This window comes from Lutra lutra, chromosome 11 (genome assembly GCF_902655055.1).
Source record: "Lutra lutra chromosome 11, mLutLut1.2, whole genome shotgun sequence".
Taxonomy (NCBI): domain Eukaryota; kingdom Metazoa; phylum Chordata; class Mammalia; order Carnivora; family Mustelidae; genus Lutra; species Lutra lutra.
Window position 1 is genome coordinate 1,020,891 of NC_062288.1, and position 17,790 is coordinate 1,038,680.

The window sequence follows — 17,790 nt, forward strand, 5'->3', positions numbered from 1 at the left end:
ATCTGGTCGAGCAAGGGCCACTGGGCCTGCGGTTGTCTGTTGTGTTGTTTGTTGTGTTTGAAGAAATGGGGCAAGCGGGGAGTAAGGGACCTGTGACATCCCTAAGTCTTATTCTCCAGCATTTCAAGGATTTTCAAGGTAAAGCCACCCAGTCGGGTTGACAAGATTTACCTGGGAAAACTAAAAACACTCTGCCAGTTAGAGCGGCCCACTTTCTCCACAGGATGGCCGCCGGAAGGAATGTTTGCCTTGGCTCAAATCTACTCTACCCAGAGTAAGGTCTTCGATCTCCATCGAGACCAAATACCGTACATCATGGCCTGGCAATATCTGGTGGAAGAGCCACCATCATGGCTCAAGTCTCACCTTCCCCCTACTAACAAAACAATTTCTCTCCTCTAAGGCAGGTCAGATCACCAAAACCAGAACAGAAAGATGAGGGGGGACCAGAGAAGACTGTCCTGCCTCCATCAATGTGGAGGACGTGGAATTTCCCCTCCTTATCTGTCCCCTAAACCTGACTCTCAGTCCTGAGACACCCTTGCCAGTCCACCTCATACGTGGTCAGGATCCACCTATGGGACTACCAAGCAGAAAGACCACCCTGATCCTTCCCCTTCCCTCTACTCCCCTCTGCCACCCTCTACCTCACTGGTTCCATCAGCGCCGATGCTGCCTCTCCGTGAGGTTGCTCCACTGGACGAGAGAGGGAGCCCCCACCTAACCTATATCCCTTTCTCCTCTTCTGATCATCTTGCCTTTACCAGTCAGTCAGCCCCAGATATAAGGAGGAAACTTCAGAACATTGAAGGATTTGAAGGGAAGAATCTAAGTTAGTGGGAATAGCAGAAATAGCTGCTGAGGACTATGAGTCATGTTTGCGGTGATGAGAGCTCTCTTACAGACTCTACAAGAAAAAGGGTATTGGGTGTCAGCGAAGAAAGCACAGCTCTGTCAGAGCCACGCCACTTATCTAGGCTTTGATCTCCATGAGGGAGAGCGTTCACTGTCTGCATCCAGGAAACAGGTGATCACCCAATACCCCCGCCCCACCACGCCCTGACAAGTGAGGGAGTTTCTTGGGACAGTGGGCTACTGTAGGCTGTGGATACCGTGATTTGCAGAGATTGCCCGACCTCTCTACGAACTGGCTGAGGCAGGAGTCACTATGGTAGAGTGGACAGCTGAGGCAGAAGGAGCATTTCGGGAATTACAAACAGCCTTGCTGAGTGCCCCAGCACTGGCCATCCCAGATGTTACCAAGCCCTTCCACTTGTATGTGGATGGAAAGGCAGGGGTGGCCAAAGGAGTTTTGATTCAGACTCTGGGGCTTTGGCAAAGGCCAGTGGCCGATCTTAGCAAGAAACTAGATCCAGTAGCGGCTGGATTCCCCCCTCGCCTCCGCATAATTGCTGCCATGGCCCTCCTGGTGAAGGATGCAGGTAAATTGACTTTGGGTCAAAATGTCATCTTGACCACCACTCACGCTATCGAGGGCCTTCTCCGGACCCCACCAGACTGATGGATGACAAACGCCCATGTGACAGAGTATCAGGCCCTCCTCCTCAATGAACTGAAAGTGACTTTCCGGCCTCTGGCGGTGCTAAATCCAGCCACATTGCTGCCAGAGGAGCTGGCTGACCACCCACACGACTGTGGGGAGGTCCTAGCCCAGGTCACAGGAATAAGGCCTGATCTCAGAGACACTCCCCTCCTGGATGCAGAGATGACTCTGTTCACAGATGGGAGTAGCTACATGGTCGATGGAAAGAGGTATGCGGGGGCCGGTCGGTCTGACTCAGTGCTGGCACGAAATAAAGCTTTGCTTGACCTTTGCTTTGTATCAGTCTCGCTCCTTTGATCATGGACCCCCATCAAATTGACATTTTTCCAAAGAAAACATACAAATGCCAAGAGGTACATGAAACGGTGCTCGGCGACACTAATCATTAGAGAAACGTTAATCTTAACCACAATGAGACATCACCTCACACCTGTCAGAATGGTTCTTATCTGAAGGACAAGTGAGAAGAAGTGTTGGTAGAAATGTGGAGAACAGGGAACCCATTCCCTGGTGGGGGGATGTGAACCAGCTCAGCCACCAGGGAAGACAGTACACAGGTTCTCCAACAAACGAAAAAGCTACCACATCCAGCAATCCAGCAATTCCATTTGGGGATACATCCAAAGGAGACGAACTCACTCAAAGAGATATCCGCACTGCCGTGCTCACCGCCCCGCTCCTCATGAGCCATGCAAGCAACTCCAGTGGCACTGGATGGATACGTGGATGAAGAAGATGCAATGGGACAGTCCTCAGCCATGACAAAGGAAATCCTGCCATTTGCAGCCTCACGGACGGACACAGCATTATGCCGAGTGGGACAAATCAGACAGAGAAAGACAACCACTGCTTGGTGCCATTTATACGTGGGATCCAAAAGCACTTGAGTATGTAGAAGATTCAAATGCGGGTCGCCAGCGGCTGAGGGCAGGGCAGAAGGGGAGATGCTGGTCAAAAAGGATAAACTTCCAGTTAGGATGAGTTCTGGGATCGGATGTACGGAGGGGCGAGTGCAGGGAACACGTATCGTGCACTCACAGCTGCTGCAAGAGGGCGTGTGAATGTTCTGACCACAGCGACAGTGCGGCGATAACTGTGTGAGCTGGAGCTTGTGTTCACAAATGGTAGTGTGGCAAACACTTCACAGTATGTCCATGTAACAAATCACCACACTGTACGCCTTAAACTTACCCGATGTAGTATGTCTCCAGCAAGCGGGAAAAATTAAAAATAACCTTAATGGTCATGAAGGCAAACCGAAGCTTCTCAGATGGTTTTGCCCTTTCCTCCAGCCACAATTGGCTGAACAAATACGGGGACAGGGTAGGATTAGGATTTCATTCAAATAGGATAATGATCTAGCCAATGGAATATAGCCAAGGGAGAAGAGGCAGGAGTGCCAGGAGGGAGTGTGCAGAGCAATAACTACAAGGACTGACTGGGGAACCCAAGCTCAAGAGAGCAGTGGAGACAGGCCACCTTGGGGACCATGACAAACCTCCAGACACCAGCCAAGGGAGGGTCTGCAGGAGGGAGTAGAGAAGCATCGTCTGCATGGAGAGTGATCTGTCCAGAATTAGGACAGGCCCTCCTGGGAGAGGGGCTGAGCCAGTGACAGAGCAAAGGCAGTGAGAGCCACAAGAAGGGGTGGCAGTGAAGGCAGATGACAAGAGGGTCAGAACTGAGGATGACCTTGCCAGACCTCAAGCCCCTCCCACAGACAAGGACTGTCTCCCCCATTTTCATACTGACCCCAAGAGTCACTGAGGTCATGCAGCTGCTCAAGGTCCCTCATCCCCAGAACAAAACCCTACACCACGATGCTAGGAGAACAGGGGCTGGAGAGGAAGCCAAGGGCTGCCTCTGGCCTCCACGCAGCCAGGGACACACCACCCTCGAGGGCCTTTCCCTCTAGAATGTTCCTCTCCTTGCCCTGGGGGACTCTCCTCTGGACAAATCCGCACAGGTGCTCATTATGGGAGTGGGACAGGGGTTCCCCAGGGCCCCATCCTCTCTTCTCAGCAGCAGGGAGAATTGATTCCCCTGCGGCTCACCAACATCCCTGCTCTACGGCTTCTGAGCCTTTTAGAATCTGGAAGGCAATTTCCGCAGCCAGCTGCAGCCACTGCTGACCTGCGACCGACCCAAGATGCCAGTCCTTGCCTGGTCTCACCCTGGTGCCGGCTCTCTAGGAACAGACACTGCCACTCTGCCTGAATCTCAGTGCTTCTCCAGACCTGACCGGCTTCTCTGCTGAAGACCTTATGTTCACTCCTCGGCTGACGAGCAAGGGGCTCGCCACCCCATGTCCTGTTCCTGAAGGAAGGACCTGGCTCTGACCTCAGGCACCCATTCTCGAAATCAACAGTCATGCCATTCGCTCTTTCATCCCCCTCTCCCACAGCCATTTCCAACTCTGAGGATCTGGAGCGGACACAACAGACCAACTGATCATCTGGAAACGAAGGGTGGAATATCAGTGCCAGAGACCCGGACATGAAGGTAGGTAGATGGTCCTGCAGACAACATGCACATTCTAGAATACTGAATGAGGTTTGGGGACACATCCTAGAATATTTTTACAACAGATTTGCCTCTGGAAGCTTCAGGGGAGTGATGAGGGGACATGTATGTGCACATATGTGTCTGAGTATTTGGGAATGTGTGTGTCCATGGGGTACAGGTGTTGGCTGTGTGATTTTATTGTTCTGTCTCTGTTTTCAGGGTTTGGCGTGTCTGGAGGGGAACTGTTCAGGGATTGGCTGGATGAATGGGTGTGTGTCTACATGATCTCAGAATTAGAAATCTGGACTCTCTAGAACAACATCTCTAGCACCATTGGGCCATCAGCCTGAATGTCAGCTCTCGCCTGTATTCCTCTCCCCGATGGCCCCAGTGCTCTGCAGCGAGCTTAGGGTTCGCATGTCCTTCTATCCTCCACAGCCTCTGGCAGAGTAGAGCCTGGCTTAAAGATATGTGCACAGATATAAAGCAAGGCTCTTGGAATTAGTGAGATTCGGGTGAAATCCTGACAAGCATTAACAAACAGTGTGGCCTGAGCGAGTTATCTAACCTCACCCCACCGCCTACCTTCCTCTTAGAACAGGAGTACTGCCTCACTTCCAGGTGAGTAAAGACCAGAGTTCATCAATTAAAAGACCTAAACTCCCAGCTGGCTCTGGCCCTAACTGGTGTGGGAGCGCCCCACTGACGCGCGTGTGGATGGTAAGAGCGAGCACTTACTAAACACACACTCAGTCCCATGCCTGTTCTAAGAGCTCTCCGTGCTTCAACCCTCCACCAAGTCCGCTTTCAAGTGAGGACACGGAGCCATGGACAAGTGAAGCCACGTGCCCAGGGTCGTTCCACTGGGAAATGGCAGAGCCGAGACTGGAGCTCGGGCAGTCTGATCCCCCCACCCTTGCTCTGACTCACAGCATGAACACCTGTTCTGTCTCTTGAGCATAAATGGATCCCTATAAGCACAACATTCTCTGGGGGGAAAAGAGATCTTTCCTGAAATATTTTAAAGAAAATTAGGGGATCATGATTTTTAAACTCAGAATAGTGACTATGAAGTTTATCTATCTCCACACACCTGCCAGGAATGTGCAGGAGTGAGATTTTGCTGTAACATTTAGTCATCGCCTCTACCGTATGGTTTCTGTACCTTTAACCTCTTCAGGGTTAAAGGCTTCTGTGTTGGGTCCCCTTTTATTCAAATGACAATTTTTTTTTTTTTTTTTGCAATGAGAGCCAGGTGATAAGACAGGAGCCCTGGAAATCATCTAGGTCAGACTCCTCCTCTTACACATGGAAACACGAAGGCAAAGGGAAAGGCAGTGACTTCTCCATATCAAATAATCTAACTGGCCCAAGGCAATTACGGTGGTGGGACCCAGGGCTCCTGGGTTCTAGCTTCATGATCTGCCAGAGGACTCTGGGTTTCAAGGCCCCCAGATCATGACCATCACACTAGGGAGAAGCCAGAGGGGCATGGACACTGGTGACAGCCTAGCAGAGCAGCACTCAGTAGTCAGCAGCTAATGGTTGTATTCTCAGAAGTAGAATCCCTGAAACAAAGAAGGCGATAGACGTTCTAATCTCCCAAGTAACAGCTCTACCAAGCCTAGGGCACTGCACTTACTCACAGGCGCTACACACTTTGGAAGGAGGGGAGAGAGGCTCAGGGGGGAATCTGTCTTCCAGTATCTGAAGAACTAATCTATGGGAGGAAGATTAGATGTCTCCTTTGGCCCGCAGTCAGAAGCCAGCAAGGAACAGAAAAAGCACGGATTTGGAAAGGAGACAAGCCCAACTACAAGCCCCACAGGGCCACTCTCTAGCTGTGACCTTGGGCAATCTTCCTTCTCCCAGTCTAAGTCGGTTCTTCCACAAAGTGGAAATTCTTTCTCCCCAGAAGTGTCTGCTAAATAATTCATCAGCCAAGCTGTACTGAGGTAGGGCTAGCTTCCCAAAGCCAGGGCTCCCGTCTGTAATTGAGAGAGAGAGGTGCGCTCCGCTCGCTCCCATTGGATCCCCCGCCCACCCCACCCCCGCACCCCTCGCTCCCGCTCCCATCCAGCTCCCCGACAGCCACGACAGCCACGTCCCCAGCCAGGCTCTCTTTAGCTCCCAGGAGGTAAACTCACCCTTTCGCTCAGCCTCCTTCCAAACACTCTGGGAGTTTCCTCCCGCAGGCCAACCACAGCACCGAGGAGCGCTTCCTCCTGCTGGGTTTCTCCGACTGGCCCGCGCTGCAGCCCGCCCTCTCCGCCCTCGTCCTGCTCTGCTACCTCCTGACCCTGGCGGGCAACTCGACCCTCGTGCTGCTGGCCGTGCGCGACCCGCGCCTGCACACACCCATGTACTACTTCCTGGGCCACCTGGCGCTGGTGGACGCGGGCTTCACCACGAGCGTGGCGCCCGCGCTGCTGGCCAGCCTGTGCGGCGCGGAGCTGTGGCTGCCCCGCGCGGGCTGCCTGGCCCAGCTGTGCACGTCGCTGGCGCTGGGCTCCGTCGAGTGCCTGCTGCTGGCGGTGATGGCGCTGGACCGCGCGGCCGCCGTCGTGCACCCGCTGCGCCATGCCGAGCTCGCCTCCCCGCGCCGATGTCGCGCGCTGGCCTGCGCCTCCTGGCTGGGCGGCCTGGCCAACTCCGCCGCGCAGAGTGCGCTCCTGGCCGCACGGCCGCTGTGCGCACCCCACCAGCTGGACCACTTCTTCTGCGAGCTCCCCGCGCTGCTGCAGCTGGCCTGTGGTGGCGGCCGGGACGCCACCGAGCGCCAGATGTTCGCTGCGCGCGTGGTCATCCTGCTGCTGCCGTCCGCCGTCATCCTGGCCTCGTACGGCGCCGTGGCCCGCGCCATCTGCGGCATGCGGTCCCGGGGCGGCCGCAGGAAAGCGCTGGGCACGTGCGGGTCCCACCTGACCGCCGTCTGCCTCTTCTACGGCTCGGCCATCTACACCTACCTACAGCCCACGCGCCGCTACGACCAGGGGCGGGGCAAGTTCGCTTCGCTCTTCTACACCGTGGTCACCCCGGCCCTCAACCCGCTCATCTACACCCTCAGGAACAAGGAAGTGAAGGAGGCAGCCAGGAAGCTCCTGGGCAGTGTGGGGAGAGGGCAGGCTGGACGGTGAGTGTGGGGCGGGGGAGGGAAGAAAGGGTGAGCCCCGGGCCCACCGATGGGAATGTCCACTGGGAAGGCAGCGAGCCCTCAGCCTGTCCATTTCCCTGTGAGAATCGGCAAGATGTGTCCTCAGGGAGTCTGAGGTCCTTGGGGAGGCCCCATCCTCCCCCAGGGAGATTCCTCTGCTTCTGGACAAATCCCTCTATGCTGCATACACAGGTTCAGGGAGGGGAAGTGGCCTTCTGGCTCTCTCTTAAGCTGAAGAAGAGAGAGGGCATGATTTCAAGAGGAACTTCCCCATCCTCAGGGGCACAGTGACAATGCCCAGAGAGTCCATACGCTGGCAAGATCCTGTACGACAGGACAGCTAACGTTCCCTCTCCCCCAGTCTGATGGCGCACATCGTGAAGACCCCACAGTGTCTGGCCTCAGGAGTCCCCCAAGTTGACAGAGAAATCCCAGACTCTACCCTGCCGAAGACCCATCCAAAACAAGGAGCCACAGTCGCTCGTCCAGGGAAATCAGTCCAACCTAATGCCCACCTAACCAGGTCACTAGTGCCACCAAGAGCACTGGAGCCCAAAGCGGAACAAGGAATTCCCCTAAGTTGGGGTTGTGCCGCTGGGGTTCAGCTGGGATCTTGTCTGCACAAGGTGGTTCTTGAGCAAGTTTAAAGAGCAGAAGGGACTAGACATGTCTTAAATGGTGTCGAAAATGTGTTCTTGACCAGTCATGAGACACAAGAGGGACGGTGAGACAAAGGAGTGAGTGAGGGAAGAAGATGGAGGAAGAGACCCACATTCCCCAGGGAGGACCAGACACGGGTGGGGGGTGCAGGAGGCAGCCAGGAAAAGGCTCTGTCAGCCAGGACCTGGGCACAACCTTGGGAGTCAACCGGAGACCAATTGCAAGCCCGCACCCAAACCATACCCCCGCCCCAGAGAAGACCCACTAGACCCTAACACAGGCAGGACAGAGATGGCTCCACAACCACACCTCCCCAAGGGACCCCCCCCGCCACTGGAGAACAAAATCTCTGAGTCCCCAGGAGAGGTGTCTTCCCACGCCCACCATCATCTCCAGAAATAAGAACAGCTGAATTCGCAGTGGGGCGTAGAGAGTAAGATGGCACACTGTGCTGGGATTCATTTCCTGCCAAACAACGTTAAAAAAGGACAGAGAAGGTGGTTTAGTTGAATTTCTAAATTCTTTATTACTTAGATTATAATCATATCAGAGGAATTAACACACTTCAATATAAATCATTTCACTGTTCTCTACAAGCAGAAATTCAATTTAATTCAACACATTGAGTGATATTACAGATAAAATGTATCGGTGGGAACACAGAAAGTAGGGGAACATGGATCCCAATGCGAAACTTACTATCTTGTTGGGCAGAAGAAGAAATAGGAATTTTTCTAAAAATCAGAAGAACGAGGGAGAAGATTAAATTGCAAGCTGGCTTGGAAGCTATCTCTACTTGCCTTAAAATACTATTTTCTATTTTCAGTAATATACACAACCCAGACACCTAATCAATTGTGTTCGATCAAAAAATCATGGAGTTAGAAAGTTTTCTGCAGTCTTCCTTCCCACTTAACCCCTAACTTTCCCTATTTCTCTTTCTCGTTCATTTGGGGAAATCATCAAAGGATGTGGGAGGAGTAGGAGCTAACAGCAGGCTCACCCCCCAATGCAGTAGTCTGCCAGCCAGAGTGAAGTGCCCGTCTGATGCCGCAATCCACCATGGTCTTCCCGTCTTCCAGCCTCTTGCCATTGCAAGTCACAATCTGTTGCTCAGGCGCGATCGTGGTCTTAGTCTCGATCATCTGTTTCACCTGGGCCACTGAACTGGACCTTCGCACCTGGAGGAGGTGCCTCTGTCCCCCATCACCTGACTGCACCAGAGACACTGGCAGCTCCTCCTCACTGGGCATCACCACCTTCAGAGTGAGGTGGACAGTCATCTCCTTGTCAATGCCGTGAGACGACAGCTTCCTCTGGGGCTTCAGCATCTTGGAGCCCAGCAACAGTCCTGCACGGGATCTTGGTTTTAGCCTGGACACGTTTGTTGATCTTCCTCACCCTGTCCTCCAAGTTAGCAGTGAATATCATTAATGTCCTTCCCTCGGAATAGACCTTCACCTGGACAACAAAGGCCAAGAGACCGCAAATCAAGGTGCCTGGAATGCCTGCCACCTTTACACCACTGTCCCCTCCTTGCCTGGCCCTGCCCTCCAGCTCCTATACAACAGGCTGTGTCCTTCCCTTTTGTGGAACTTCTCTTTAGGAATTTCAAGCTTATAACACAGGAAAATCATTCTTTTCCTTTACAACCATACCTCTCATTCATCCCAATGTCATTAGTGATTTCCCACATTCTCCACATGCCTCCTATCCAGATAAAGGTTGTCAAATGCCAAAAACTAAATCCAATTACGAAACACCCACAGTTATATACTGGACGCCAAAAACAGCTCCCAAAGAGAATTATCAAGCTTGTCAGCTCATGGGACACTCATGCACTGCCCTCCATGATTACTTTAGAAGGAAACCCTGGACAGGACACAAACTCTCCATACTCCTGATTTCTTTCTTACTGTCCCATAGCCGTGTAATAACTCACACATTACGGTGACACGGTGTTCAGTGTGACTTGTTCCCCTGGACTTCCTGTGTGTTTCTATCTACCTATTGCAGAATATGGTCTCCTGTAGCTAGACCAGGGCCTCACTCACAGAAGGTAGGGCCAGATCGAGGTCTTCCTTTCATAGTCTGAAGCTGGCCAGTGCACTTCTGTGTTGTCACTGGCAAGCCTGGGAGGACCTCCCTCCTGTTCTATTCAAAACCATCTTCCCAGTCTGGACGTCACAGACATTTCTTCACAGGACCAACGCCCCTCTGTGCTAAGCAGCCCCCTGATGCCAGCCCACATGTACTGCATGTGCTCCTTAAAGGCTCACAGATCTGGTCATTAACACCTTAGAGTGAAGGAGTTTTTTGTACCTCTCTTTTGGGAGGAGAAGGTGTTGAAGAGCCCAGGCGTCCTAATCAAAAGGAGGAGAAAGGGCTCCAGACAACATTTCCATAGGTTCAAATCCAGCCCTGTGGGCCCAAAGCCCACTCCCACTTCCCACCATCCTCCCCTAACAGTGGCTGGTCGGGCCTGACACAGAAGAGCATTGAGGAGCCAAACAAGCCACTTCTATTCCCAGAACCTTCCCTCAGCTCCTGTAGAGATCAGAGCCTGTCTCAGGCCCTGTAGGATGCCTTCCCAGCCACTCTGCCCCCACCTCCCCGAGCTCTGTCCCTCATGGATTCCTGAAATCACTCCCCAACCCTTGGCGGTGCTTTCCCTCTCCCCATCCTCACTTTTCAACCCCAGATTACATGGAGGCGGGAAGAGCCAGATGCCATGTCTACAACCAACAGAGAAGACACAGAAGGCTGAGGAATAGGACTGGCGTCCAGCTTATGCATGAGCTGAGCTGGAAATCCCCTGCCTGAACCACTGTGCCCACACCCTTTGTCCTCCCATGACATCATGAATTTTCTTTCACTTTCACTTGGACAGAGTCAATACACACAGAGAATACTCTCTGATCAAAACATTCCTGTCCTCCATTCCACCCGTCCTCCTCTTCCCAACATAGGATGGTCCTTCTCTGTGGAGAACTTCCCCACTTAACAACCCACCACTACCAGTCTTGACTTATGACTTCCCAGCCCACAGCCTTGGGCCCTCACCCACTTCAAGACCTTTACTACTAGATGGTCCTCTCCTGCTGCTTTTGAGAACCTGCCCCATGTAACACTCAGGCGCCTTCCTGAGAGCAAGGGTGCCCAGGAGAGGATGTAGGAGTCTGTGAGGAGTGATGAGCCTGTGATCACCCTGTTCAAGCCAGGTGGGCAGAGTGGGAGGCCCAGGAGAGGAGGTAGAGTCCATTAGGAGTGATGAGACCATGACCAGACAGTTCACACCAGTCGCGCAGAGTGGGAGGTCCAGGAGAGGATGCAGAGTCCGTGAGGAGTGATGAGACTGTGATCAGCCTGTTCACACCAGCCAGGTAGAGTGGGAGGCCCAGGAGAGGAGGTAGGAGTCCATGAGGAGTGATAAGACCATGACCAGACTGTTCACACCAGCCGGGCAGAGTGGGAGGCCCAGGAGAGGATGTAGAGTCCATGAGGAGTGATGAGACCGTGACCAGACAGTTCACACCAGGCACACAGAGTGGGAGGCCCAGGAGAGGATGTAGAGTCCATGAGGAGTGATGAGACCGTGACCAGACAGTTCACACCAGGCACACAGAGTGGGAGGCCCAGGAGAGGATGTAGAGTCCATGAGGAGTGATGAGACCGTGACCAGACAGTTCACACCAGGCACACAGAGTGGGAGGCCCAGGAGAGGATGTAGAGTCCATGAGGAGTGATGAGACCGTGACCAGACAGTTCACACCACGCAGAGTGGGAGGCATGCCTCCAGATCACACAGGATACACAGCCTACTCTGAGAGGAGATGGGAGTTTCATTCCCAGGGTGCCACTTGCTCCCTTAACTTGGGCAAGTCTGTTCACCACCCGAGATGTTTGTTTTCCAGTGAACGTGACATGGTTGGCGAGAATTCAGAACACAGTTTGTAAAATGGACCCTACATCCCTGGGTCTGGAGCTCTCTAGCACTCTTCCGTTCCTGTCCCGGAACCGGCTGCCCAAACCTAGTACTTAGAACAATCCTGGCCCAACAATCAAGGGGCGAGCCCACCTCCCATGAAGCAGAACAATGCACATCGGCTCTCGCACTGCGGTGACTCTGTTCCCCGCCTTTACTGCTGGACACTCCCTACTCCCCGTGCTCTGTGATCTCACACACACCCATGCTACTCCTCCCTCCCCGGCTCTGGAGGTTTGGATCAGACAAGAAGGGAGGGCACAGGCCGTGTGCCCTCAGAGAATCTACTTTACTACTCTGATCCTCCTAACATTCCAGAGGAATCCCTGTCCTCCCCCAAACTCCCAGGACAGCGCCACAAAACACATTCTCCAAGAAAGCCTTTATGAAAGGAACTCCCAATTTTTTCAAATCCCATAAAATGTCATAAAATGTAAAATGTAAAAATCCCATAAAAATGTCACTATCATCTTTTTTTGCTGTGTTCTTAGCGGCCATTTACTGTATCTTCAGCACTGGTAGATGTCAAATGGTCCCATTTTACTGCAGGACTTTCCATTCTGGAGAATGTGGTTTCTAGAAGTGCCTATACAGAGTAATGGCACTTCTGGTAAGCACCAGACAAGGATTTCAAAAAACTCAACATAAATCAGGTTCTCCTATTTGAAGCTCTTATTAGATAGCCATAAACTTGGAAAATTTTTAGTTAAATGTATTTTGGGGTAGACACTATTTCAAACACATAGGATGAGTATGGAGGGAGAAAAGTGTCTGATGGAACAGACAGGAAACAGTGGGCCCTGCCAGTCTCCCTTCAGAGGCCTCTCCGGGTTCCTACCATCTGCTCTGTGCAGAAACCAAGACTGTCATCTTGGATCTGCAGAAGCTGCTGCCCCCACCCCATATCCAGCGTCCAATAGGATCTGCAGATTCTGAAACATCACCAGTAACAGAAAAGCAGAAAGAGCAGAAAAGAGCAGAAAAGGGGGGCGCCTGGGTGGCTCAGTGGGTTAAGCCTCTGCCTTCAGCTCAGGTCATGATCTCAGGGTCCTGGGATCAAGCCCCACATTGGGCTCTCTGCTCAGTGGGGAGCCTTCTTCCTCCTCTCTGCCTACTTGTGATCTCTGTCTGTCGAATAAATAAATAAAATCTTTTTTTCAAAAAACTGAGCAGAAAAGGTCAGATCAGGTGGATGGAGGCAGGGAGCAAGTCCACGGCAGGAAGAGAGGGGAAACTCACAAGCATGGGCTCCTCACTTCCACATTTTATCTGCGCTCATTACCTTCTCAGTCCTTTGCCTCCTTCCTGGAAAGGGAAGCAGAGAAGAGGCGTCTAAAGCGGCTTAGCATTAAATCATTCTTCTCCTCCTCCCCCTTCTAGCCTTCCCTGCCTGGGCAGCCTACACTATCTTGGGGCAGAGGTCTCCTGTCTAGGGGGAGCAGGGAACCTCGAGAGAAGCTCCTGCATGGAGATCCCAGGAGCCACCTTTCTCAGGAATGGTGTCTGTCAGAGCTGTACCCGCAGCCCAGATCCAAGCGGCAGATCTGCAAGTCTAGCAGCTTCTGTGCACGGTTCCGAGTTCCCTGCCACCAGGTCAGAGAGCATGCATCTCCTTCCAGCTCTACCCGGTGTCAGGGATTTACACAGATACAAGATGTAAGCTGTGCCTCCTCCAGGAAGCCTTGCCTAGCTCCTGTCCCAGTCTGGATCATGTGCCTATCCTCTGTCCAATCATTCACCTTCCCCAATCCCCTCAGAGCAAGTGTCTCCAGCAGGAAGATCATCTGTTTATTTGTCTACTCGCCCCCATGAAACACTGGAGACATGGGGCAGGGGGTCCATGATTGTGTCTTGACTAACTTGGATCTCTAGCACTTCCCAGGCATGCTGTCTGGTACAGTAAATACTTAGCATTTAGCAAATGCATGAATGAACTAAAAAAAAAAAAAAAAAGAGTAAGTAAGTGAATAACAAAATTGGAAAAGAACATTTAACGAGTACTTGCTAGACTTCAGGAGCTGCACAAGGTGTTCATAAATGGCTCCTGATGCACTGTTCTAGCTTTTTAATGAGGTAAGTGTCCGTTTCCCCACTGCGCGGCACGCAGTGAGCTCACCCACAGTCACATCAGGAGGAGCAGGTGAGCAAGTCTTCAGGCACACATCTCGATGGCTGTCCTTCTGCTCATCTCCTCCCAGTGGAAAGGAAGGGGGTCTTGACATGCACGCCTTTGCGTTACAGGGAGGGCACACATCAGGGAAGGGGTGCAGACAGACCAAGGAAAGCAGAGCCTGCAAGGAGAGCTCTGGGCCCTATGCGGGTAGGAGCCTCCCTGGAGGGGGTACCTAGACCATGGGGCAGCCACGGGCAAAGAGCCTGTGAGTGCAGCAGGCAGAGCCTGGGGGAGGATGGCAGCCCGCCCAGGACTGGGAGGGCTAACGGTGCCACTGTCACACTCGCCTCAGCCACAGGGGATCTCCAGCTACCTCAAGGGCCAGCCTCGGATTCTCCCAGGAGTCACTGATTCAGGGGATTCCCTACCCAGCCAGGATCTGGATCCTGAGAAACACTGTCCTTTCAAGGAATCAGAATAACCTAGACATTGACCTCTCTCTTTTTCCTCCTCCCTTTCTCTGCATAGTTCCCTTCCATGCCAGGGGGCAGGGCAAGGGCTGTCCCCCGCGGAGTCACAGCTAGGATTTCTCCCCAGAACCTGACCTCCACCCTGCTTCCTAGCACACTGTCAATCTGACTTTTTTTTCCCCCTCTGTGTCACAATAAATGTTTTCAGAGGTGCAAGGATCTCTTTCCATCGGCCCTTTGACAAATTCAGGAAACCAGCCAAGGTAAAAGGTTAATTATGAAGATCTCACCAGGTCATAAAACAAACGTCTGACACACACAGACCTCCCAGTGTGACTCCCTCGCTGATGGGCGGTCTTGGGGTGGTCACTCCCTGTGAATCCTTCCTGGAGAAGAGGCCTCTCTCCTGTCTCATTAATGGTTCCCAGAATGGTATTTGTAAAACTGCTTTGACATCTAGAATCTTGCTTCAGAAATGTAAACCAAACTCACTCAGAACCTACTGTGACTTTTCCTTTATTGATAATTGGGAAAAAATATCAATCCACTCTCAAACATCAATTTGGAAATCCTTAAAATATAAGTCTTTATTTGTGGATATTTCTATTATGTTCCATTGCTCTATATGTCTACCCTTACATCACTAGTACACTGTTTTTATCTCTCAAGGTCATAATAAGTTTTGAAATCAGAGTATATAATTTCTCCATTTTTTTCTTTTTTTTCTTTACAAATCTGTTTTAGCTATTCTCAGTCCTTTGTATTCCCATATAAGTTTTAAGATTAGCTTGTCAATTTCTAAAAACAAAAAAAAAATCCTGCTTTTTAAATAGGTACTGTATCTATAGAGAAATTTGAGGAGAATACCCATTTTTTTAAATACCCAATTTTAAATTTTCTTCTAGAATTTTTGTAGTTTAGCAGTAAGGTCTGTGATCCCTTGTGAGTGTATAATGTGAGATAAGGAGGTCCAGATGAAAATACTTTTGGGTGTTGGTGTGTGGTTCTGATTATAACAGGACAATTTTTAAAAAGACTATCTTTTCAAGATGAGGCAAGGTCGCAGAAGAGTAGGGGACCTAATTACATCCGGTTCCTTGAATTTAGTTGGATATCTATCAAACCATTCTGAATGCCCATGAATTCAGCCTGAGATGTAAGAAAATATATCTGGATCTCCACAACTAGAACAGTGACTGCTTTTTGCAAGGGTAGGACGTGAAGAGTCCTGAATCTGCGAGGAGTTGTCAGAAGATAAACGGAGTGGGGAGGGAGCCTCCATAAGTTGGCTCCTAGAAAGTGATAGAACATCAGAAGCACAAAATCAGAACCCTTAGAAAACTGCCCCAGTGAGAGACATCCCTCTCTGAAAGGGGTTCAGGGGATGAAAAGGGCAGAATTCTAGGTGAGTCACTGTGGTTTCAGGATCCCAGGAGACACAGACGGAATGGGGGTGCCTGAGCTGGTAGAGTCGCCAAGCAGTGGAGGAGGGAAACTGGTTACGGTCAGCAAGCCCAAGAGGGACTCTCAGCTTGGCTCACCATAAACTGTGAGTTGGACCAGTCAGGTGACCACTCTTCCCCTGAGCACCCTGAAAAGGACTGGAATTTGCAGGCCATTTACCATCCTCTGGGAGGGGCGAACAGCTGTGCCCATGCGCGGCAACAACTCTCAGGGTGGGGGTGGCCCTGGACAGCAGGACAGCAGCCAGCCGTGACCCAGGAGCAGCAGAGCAGGGTGTATGCGTGAGCTGGCAAGAGCTAACAGACCCAAGGACACAAAGGGCAGTGGTGCTCGCGGGTCCCTGGGACTCCCCCGCAGGGGACTGCAGTGGGTGCGCACCACAAGAGTCTATGAAGTTTGGCACCCACAAAAGTGAAAATTCTTTGTCCCAGAGGGTTGACTGGAGAGGGGGGCCACAGTTTTTCAGTTCAAGGCCAGAAATCCAGGTATAGCTGTTTTTGCTCTGGTCCTCTGACCTGGTACAGAAAGCCTCCAGGGAACAAAAAGCCACACAGACAACCAAAGCTGGATGCTGCTGGATGCTGCCATAAACTGTGATCCACAGCACAGTCTGGCCACTCCTCTTTGAGAAGGGGCCCAAGAAGTGGCACAACTGGGGAGAACCCCCTTCCTCCCCCAGGAGACGTGGTGCCTGAGCATGCTGCAGGCGTCTGCTGGCTTTGGAGACTTCAAACAGGGTCACATGCCAGAGACAGAAATGCTTGGTCACAGGTCCAATGAGCACGGAGTGTGGACAGAGACCAGAGAGACATGAAAGATTGACCACTTTTCTGTGAGGGCGCACTGAGGAGTGGGACCGCGGGCTCTCAGCTCCAGGGCCAGAGACTGGAGGTTGCCATGTTCATTCTCATCCCCAAAGACGGGGATCATTCCCTGCATAGTTTCAGACCACAATGCTTTGAAAATGGAACTCAGTCACAAAAGGAAATGTGGAAACAACTCAAATACATGGAGGATAGAGAGCATCCTGAAAGAATGAATGGGTCAACCAGTCAATTCATGATGAATTTAAAGTGCCCCAACTTGTATTTCTATATACTGATAACCAACTTTCACAAAGAGATTAAGAAAGCAATGCCATTGACAATTGCATCAAGCAAAAAAAAAATCTAGGAATAAAAGTAACCAAGAATGAGGAAGACCTGATATACTGAACACATGGTAGAAAAAGAAGGAAAGATATGTGCATGTCAGTGGGTGAATGTATGGACCAAAGATTTGGAAGACGACACAAACAGATGGAAGCATATGCCATGCTCATTAACTGGAAGAGTTAATAATCTTTACATGTCCACCGTACCCAAAGCACTCTGGAGAATGAAGAAGAGAGAGAGAGTCCAAGATGGCGGAGGAGTAGGACACCTTCATTTCATCTGCCACAAGGACTTTAGCTAGATAGCTATCAAACCATCCTGAACACCTGCAAATTCAAGCACAGATCCAAGAAAACAATAGCAGCAACACTACAAATAGAAAAGTGATCACTTCCCACATGGTAGGAACTAGAGAAAAGTGAGTCTAAGCTGATAGGCGGGAAGATAAATCCTGACAGGGAGGAGCCTCTGTCAGCCAGCTACTGCCAGGTGCTAGGGGCAGCAGAGCACAAAATCGGAACTTTTAGAAGTCTGCTCTGGTGAGGGATGTCACTCTGGTGGCTGGGCAGGGGGTGGAACCCTCGACGGGACAGTGTGGTCTCAGGATCCTTGGGGTCTCAGGAAGACCAGGGGTGCTTGAAGGCAGCAGAGCTCCCAGGTATCAGAGCAGGAAAGCCGGCTGCAAAGAGTGAGCCCAGGAGTGAGCTCTAAGGTGGAGGTT

General features: G+C 51.6%; 1 protein-coding gene and 1 pseudogene across 1 annotated transcript; one reads left to right on the forward strand and one right to left on the reverse strand.

The window, feature by feature from the left end:
* The first annotated feature begins 1,417 nt into the window (after positions 1–1,417).
* LOC125081281 (putative olfactory receptor 2I1) lies at positions 1,418–7,206 on the forward strand. Its single transcript, XM_047695826.1, has 5 exons — positions 1,418–1,442; positions 1,548–1,773; positions 4,666–4,690; positions 6,150–6,206; positions 6,265–7,206. Exons 1-5 carry the CDS (start codon positions 1,418–1,420, stop codon positions 7,204–7,206), a joined length of 1,275 nt encoding a protein of 424 aa, XP_047551782.1.
* A 1,193-nt stretch (positions 7,207–8,399) lies between these two features.
* LOC125081105 (ubiquitin D-like) overlaps positions 8,400–17,790 on the reverse strand; it is a 54,685-nt pseudogene continuing 45,294 nt past the window's right edge.

Coding starts and splice junctions, on each gene's coding strand:
- LOC125081281 (XM_047695826.1), top strand. CDS start 1,418: ATGGCCCTCCTGGTGAAGGATGCAG. Junction 1,774..4,665: donor TACATGGTCGATGGAAAGAG/GTATGCGGGGGC, acceptor CCTTCCTCTTAG/AACAGGAGTACTGCCTCACT. Junction 6,207..6,264: donor CTCTCTTTAGCTCCCAGGAG/GTAAACTCACCC, acceptor TTCCTCCCGCAG/GCCAACCACAGCACCGAGGA.